Raw genomic sequence first — 7,202 nt, forward strand, 5'->3', positions numbered from 1 at the left:
CCTCAGCCTCCCGAGTAGCTGGGACTACAGGCGCCCGCCACCTCGCCCGGCTAGTTTTTTGTATTTTTTAGTAGAGACGGGGTTTCACCGGGTTAGGCAGGATGGTCTTGATCTCCTGACCTTGTGATCCACCCGTCTTGCCCTCCCAAAGTGCTGGGATTACAGGCTTGAGCCACCGCGCCCGGCCTTTTTTTTTTTTTTAAGTAGATGGGGTTTCACTACATTGGCCAGGCTGGTCTTGAACTCCTGACCTCAAGTGATCTGCTTGCCTAGGCCTCCCAAAGTGCTAGGATTACAGGTGTGAGCCACTGCATCTGGCCCTACTAAATTCTTAAATGGGCAAAAGATTTGAATAGCGATTTCTCCAAGCAAGAGATACAAATAGCCACTCCACACATGAAACTGAACATCATTAGTCATTGGAGAAAGGCAAATGAAAACCACAATGAGAGAACACATCACACCTACTAACATGACTATAATAAACAAGATGGAGAATAACAAGTGTTGATGAGGATGTGAGGAAACTGGAAACTTCATACACTGCTGAGAATAGAAAATGATGCTGCCACAGTGGAAAAAGTTCAGCAGTTCCTATGAAAGTTAAACAGGGTTGTATGACACAGTAATTCCACTTCTAGGTATATGCCCAAGAGAAATAAAACATACACACACAAAACTTCACTGAAGAATGGATACACAAAATGTGATCTCTCTGTACAATGGAGTATTATTCTACCATAAAAAGGGATGAAGTACTGACACATGGTATAACCTGGATGAACCTTGAAAATGATGTGCTAAGCGAGACACAAAAGGTCACATATTGGCAGGGCGCAGTGGCTCACGCCTGTAATCCCAGCACTTTGGAAGGCCGAGGCAGGTGGATCGCCTGAGGTCGGGAGTTGACGACCAGCCTGGCCAACATAGTGAAATCCTATCTCTACTAAAAATACAAAAAATTAGCTGGGTGTGGTGGCAGGTGCCTGTAATCCAACTACTTGGGAGGCTGAGGCAGGAGAATCACTTGAACCCGGCAGGCGGAGGCTGCAGTGAGCCGAGACTGCACCATTGCACTCCAGCCTGGGCAACAAGAGCAAAACTCCGTCTCAAAAAAAAACCAAAAAAACAACAAAAGTCACATATTATGAGTCCACTTATTTAAAATGTCCTAGGCAAATCCGTAGTGACAGAAAGTAGATTAGTGGTTGCCAGGAACTTGCGGAGAAATGAGGGACTGGGGAGTGACTGCTAAAGGCTACAGGGTTTCTTCTTCAGTTAACAAAAATGTTCTGGAATTAAATAGTGATGGCTGCAAGACTGTGAAAATATGAAAAATCACCGAATCGTTCACTTTAAAAGGATGAATATTACGGTATATTAATATCTGAATAAAACAAATAAATAGATCTGGATTCCGATCTTAGGACAGACCTTTTGTTACTGAGAGTTATCTAACCTGACAGCACTTCCTTTCCTTTTTTGTAGTATGGGGAAGATGATGACCATCTGCTCTGCTTTCTCAGGTCTCTGGGGAAGATAAAACAAAATGCTGGATGTGAAATCGCACTCTCTACTCCTCAAGTGCAAGACCAAATATAAGGACCTCTTGGCCAGGAGCAGAGGCTCACGCCTGTAATCCCAGCACTTTGGGAGGCCGAAGCCAGTGGATCACTTGAGGTCGGGAGTTTGAGACCAGCTTGGCCAACATCGTGAAACCCCATCTCTACTAAAAATACAAAAATCAGCCGGACGTGGTGTCGGGTACCTGGAGTTCCATCTACTCAGGAGGCTGAGGCAGGAGAATCACTTGAACCTGGGAGGCGGAGGTTGCAGTCAGCCGAGATTGCGCCACTGCACTCCAGCCCCAGCGACAGAGCGAGACTCTGTCTCAAAAACAAAACAAAACAAATCAAAAACAAATACAAAGACCTCTTGATCTTGGAGACGGCACCAAATTCTGGATGTAAAATTGCACTTGTAGAGTAACAGACCAAATACAGTTGATCTAGGGGGTGGAACAGCACAGGTGTTGGTGGTTAAGACTTAAAAGAGGTTGCCTGCTTACACATTTGTTCTGTACCACATTCAGGGTGCTTTCAAAAGTGTTATTTCATTTGAGGATTACAATTCTCAGAGGTAAACAAAGTAGTTAACGTTATTTTGTCCTTTCTTCCATGGAGAAATACGGGTTAAGAGACCTGGCTGGTACCTCACAGCTTTCACAAGAACCTGTGCCTTCTAACTGCAAATTTCCCCGTCCTCCACAACTTCACAATCCTACTGGGCTGGCCTGTCCTAAAACTTTCCCAGCCAGGCATCCCTGGCTGCTTCGAGAAGGGCTAGAAGAAGAAAAGCGACAAAGGAGTCCTCAGGAACCCACTTCTCCCTACTCTCCACTGTCATTGGTCCATCAGGCAGACTGGGGTACGTGGTACAATACTCAGAAATCACGCAGGTACGAGGTCCTCAAACTTTTTTGACCCCCGAATTCTTTACTCAAAAAAGGACTATAGGGGCACATGTTCTCAGGATCTCCTGGGGCTGTGTCACGGGCAAAGAAAGAAAAAAGGATTGTCTCCAACTACCTGTAGGAGAGATAAAAAGAGTTCTGATCCGGCTCACACAGCGGCAGTCGTGGGCAAACGAAGCAGCAGCCGATCTCTTGACGATCGCTCCCTCTACCACTCCTCACCTCCTTCCTCCAGCATTTGAGTTTCACCTCGCGCCACAGCCTCCCAGCAGTTCTCTGGGAGTCAGCGTCTATCTACAGCAGCCCCCACGCCGTTCTGCAGGGCTGCTCCGACGGCTCCCAGGCGGGACTCTTCCTCTCCAGCCACTCCCCGTAGAGGCACGGTTTGATCCTGCGGTGCTGGGTCGCGGGAGATCTGACTGGGCCTGCCCAGCTGGGAGTTCCACTCCGTCTCCCGAGTCACAGCCACTCTTTGGCTCGGCCTCAAGCGGAACCTGGTGAAAAAGCCGCTGCCGGCTTTCCGAGAACGACTGGCAACTGGCAACTGGCAACAATCGACCGGCAACCACGAGAGCTCAAGAACCGCTGTCCAGGTACTGCCCAACACCGGGTCCCGGGTCCAGCGCTAGAGGGACGCGCCTGAGTGGCGCCACTTCCGGTCATGCGCACACGCCCAGAGGCGGCCTCACCGGACTCCATTTCCCAGAAGTCGCCGCGGGGCTCTGTTTCTGGCCAGTCTTTTTCATTCCTGCCGCCAGGTTTGTGATACACACACGCTCAGGGATTGTACTTCCCAGAGACGCTTCCGCCTGTGCTTGCTCCCAGAATATATTATCCATCGTATTTTTTTGTTGCATACGTCTTTAAAGTCCACCAGAATCCAACGATACGGAGCTTCGGGGACAGGAAGCGACTTAGCCGCGAGGGATCCTGGGAACGCTGGGTTTACGCAGGCGCCTATCTTCGCTGGCTCTGGGCACCAGGTTTCCCCTCCGCGGTTCGCTGCGCGCGGTACGCCTGTCCCTCCTTGGCTTCCATTCAGGGCAGTCCCCAGCCACCCTCAGGGTCCTCTTGAGCCGTACTAAAAGTCTGGGAAGACTAAAGGAAACGAGATGTCCCTCAGTCTGAACAGGACAGCCGTGGGTGAGTGGCCTGGGGCCCTCGAAGTATGAAAACCTATGGGCCGGCGGGAACCGCTTCAGTTATTTCAGGGGCAGTGTTTGATCAGCGCTTTTGCGGGAGGAGGTTCCTGAATACTGTGTCCCTTAAGGGCTTCCCTGCTGTAGGCTGGGGATGTTTCAATGGGCCTTCCCTCGAGCCCATTGGAAATTACTTCTCAAGCAATTTTCCGATGATCAACTCCTTTTTATAGGCATTTTGTCCTTAAGGGGAGGGGACTGGGTTACCCAGGAAAGAAGTGAGTATGGGGATTCTAAGGCCCCTTTTCATTTTGTCTTGTCTCTGTCCCTTTCAGTCACAGCTGGTGGCATTTTTGCCAGTGTAAGTTTCTTAATTTTGTGGGTCTTCCTATGAATCTTACTGGGATTCGCTCCATCGGACAAGCCACAGTCACAAATGTCTTTGAGCTAGCCCTTCTGTACCTTGGGCAGCTGTAGTTTGGGGCCTACAGTTTTGTAAGAAGTCTGAAGTGGGTCTTGTCATGCACGTCCGTGTAAAGAGACTACCAGACAGGCTTTGTGTGAGCAATAAAGCTTTTTAATCACCTGGGTGCAGGCGGGCTGTGTCCCAAAAGAGAGTGAGATAGGGGTGGGGCTGTTTTACAGGAATTGGGTAGGTAGTGGAAAATTACAGTCACAGGGGATTGTTCTCTGGCGGGCAGGGATGGGGGTTAGCAAGGTGCGCAGTGGGGAAGCTTTTGAGCCAGGGTGAGCCAGGAAAAGGAATTTGACAAGGTAATGTCATCAGTTAAGGCAGGAACAGGCCATTTTCACTTCTTTTGTGGTGGAATGTCATCAGGTATGGCAGGGACCGGCCATCTGAATGTGTACTTGCAGGTCACAGGGGATATGATAGCTTAGCTTTGGCTCAGAGGCCTGATAGGTCTCACTGGGCTAAAATCAAGGTGTCCACAGTGCTGCATTCCTTCTGGAGTTTCCAGGGGAGAATCTTTTCTTGCCTTTTCCAACTTCCAGAAGCTGCCTGCATCCTTGACTCGCAGCCCCTTCTTCCAACTTCAAAGTAGCAACCTCAGCCAGAGTCAGTCCTTGCTGCCCTCTGTATGGTTCTCTCTCCTCCTCTGCCCTCTTCCACTTTTAAGGACCCTCATGGTTAACACTGGGTTCACCCAGCTAATTGAGGAGAATCTTTAAGGCCAGCTGATTAGCAACCTTAATTTGCAATTTTATTTGCAATTATATTTGCAATTAATTCTATTTGCAATTTTATTCCCTTTTGTCATGTAACCTAACATATTCAGAAGTTCTGGGGATTAGGACATGGATATCTTTGCGGGGTGGTATTCTGCTGACCACAGCGGGATTAGAAAACCAGATGGAAGTGAATGGATACCAGGAATCTAGGATCCAGCTGGCTGTGAGGCTGGCAGATGTATCCCAGACCTGTCAACTCTCAGGAAAGCTGCATTCAGAGTGCTTTTTGGATCACGGAGGGGATACCTGGCCTCACTCTAGACTCACTACCTTGGTCGTTTCAGGATTGAATCCGTGATCAGGAAATGTTCCCAGTGTTGCTGATGTACTCCTCCCATGCTTGAGAGTCCTGGATCCCATCTCCTGAGGAGAGGAATTGGGCTCAAGTGACTGGAGAGAAGTTTCTTGTCAGAGAAATCTTGTTACCTTGAGGAGAAGAAGCATAACTAGACTGGGATGGATATTACACTTAGGGAAGAGGAAGTGTTTCATATCCCTGGACAAGGAGGCCAGAATGAGGCAAACTTGCCCCTCTGTCTGGCCTCCTGTGTTGAGGAGGCCTGAGGTGGCAGAAGGAAGATGGGAGAAGAGCCCCCAAGGAAGCTCTGGCCAGCCTCAGGCTGTCCTCACCCCACCCTGCCGATATAGCACATGTAGAGAGAAGGGAGCACCCAGGAGCCAGTGCCACCCCTCCCCTCCCAACAGCAACCAAAAGGGTCATGGCCCTGGCTGCCCTAACTTGGCCGTCGTGTGTCCTGAAGCACAGACACACTGCTTAAAGAGATTCTCCTGGTCATGGTGGCTCACACCTGTAATCGCAGCACTTTGGGAGGCTGAGGTGGGCGGATCACGAGGTCAGGAGTTTGAGACCAGCCTGACCAACATGGTGAAGTCCTGCCTCTACTAAAAATACAAAAATTAGCTGGGCGTGGTGGCATGCACCTGTAATCCCAGCTACTCAGGGAACTGGAGCAGGAGAATCGTTTGAACCTGGAGGCAGAGGTTGCAGTGAGCCAAGATTATTGTACCACTGTGCTCCAGCCTGGGCAACAAAGCAAGACTCCATCTCAAAAAAAAAAAGTGATTCTCCTTTGTCTTGCCCCTCAGCTGTCATAAGCAATCAGTGTCCTGTCCCCTTAATAATGTGGTGGTTCTCAAAGTGGGATCCCCAGGCCAGCAGCAGCAGCATCCCCCTTAAAAGTTGTTAGAAAAGCAAATTCTGGGGTCCCCCTCCACACCTATAAAACAAATTCTGAGGTCAGGGCTTAGCAGCTTCTGTTTTGACAATCCTTCTAGTTGATACGCTGTAAAGTTTGAGAATCACTGACTCAGAGGAAATGGCTTTGTGGAGAAAATGAGCTAAGGCCAAGTGCAGTGGCTCACGCCTGTAATTCCAGCACTTTGGAAGGCTGAGGCAGGTGTATCACCTGAGGTCAGGAGTTTTAGACCAGCCTGGCCAACATGGTGAAAACCCATCTCTACTAAAAATTAAAAAAAAATAGCTGGGCGTGGTGGCACACACCTGTAATCCCAGCTACTCAGGAGGCTGAGGTGGGACAATCACTGGAACCCGGGAGGCAGAGGTTGCAGTGAGTTGAGAGCTCACTGGGAGACAAAGTGAGACTGTCTCAAGAAAAAAAAAAAGGAAAGAAAATAAATGAGCCATAGGAAAGGCCACAAGACAGCTACTTCCTTCCACAAGCACATGCTGGAGCTCCCTGCCTCTCCTTTTGCTCAGAGCCACAGTGCCTCTTAATGGCTTCAGGAGGTCACCCCAGCCTCCGTCCTGCCGCACAACCTTTGCACTTGCGGAGCTGTGACCAGCAGCACTCAGCAAGGCTGGCTGCTTCTCATGCATGATGTCTGAGCATACGTCTCAGGAGGGGCCCTCACTTAGTACCCTGTACAGTGACAGCCCTTGCCGCTCCCATGGTGACTTTTTATTTCCTTTTAGCATTTTCCACTTCTGAATAAGTTCGCATCGATTGGTTTATTTATTTATTTTTTTCTTAATTTAGACACAGTGTCTTGCTCTGTCACCCACGCTGGAGTGCAGTGGCACGCCACTCATACAGCTCACTGCAACCTTGGACTTCTGAGCTCAAGCAGTCCTCTTGCCTCAGCCTTCTGAGTATCTGGGATTACAGGTCTGCACCACCACAACTGGCTAATTTTTTTTTTTTTTTCTGAGACAGAGTTTCGCTCGTTGCCCAGGCTGGAGTGCAATGGCACAATCTTGGCTCACTGCAACCTCCACCTCCCGGGTTCAAGCGATTTTTCTGCCTCAGCCTCCCGAGTAGCTGGGATTACAGGTGTGCGCCACCATGCCCAGCTAACTT

At 49.5% G+C, this 7,202-nt stretch overlaps 1 protein-coding gene across 4 annotated transcripts in view; it reads right to left on the reverse strand.

Annotated features, from left to right (window-relative positions):
• The window catches only part of ZNF79 (zinc finger protein 79), a 21,200-nt gene extending 18,074 nt beyond the window's left edge, over nucleotides 1–3,126 (reverse strand). For 2 of the 4 annotated variants that reach the window (XM_011931348.1, XM_011931350.1), the window contains exon 1: nucleotides 2,696–3,126. In XM_011931348.1, coding sequence (XP_011786738.1) covers nucleotides 2,696–2,711 — 16 coding nt within the window. In that variant the 5' untranslated portion in view covers nucleotides 2,712–3,126. Of the gene's footprint in view, nucleotides 1–2,588 lie in introns of all 4 variants that reach the window. The other 2 variants (XM_011931351.1, XM_011931349.1) reach the window with 1 other exon arrangement.
• Between the last annotated feature and the right edge of the window lie 4,076 nt (nucleotides 3,127–7,202).

Source organism: Colobus angolensis, unplaced genomic scaffold (genome assembly GCF_000951035.1).
Source record: "Colobus angolensis palliatus isolate OR3802 unplaced genomic scaffold, Cang.pa_1.0 Scaffold9, whole genome shotgun sequence".
NCBI lineage: Eukaryota > Metazoa > Chordata > Mammalia > Primates > Cercopithecidae > Colobus > Colobus angolensis.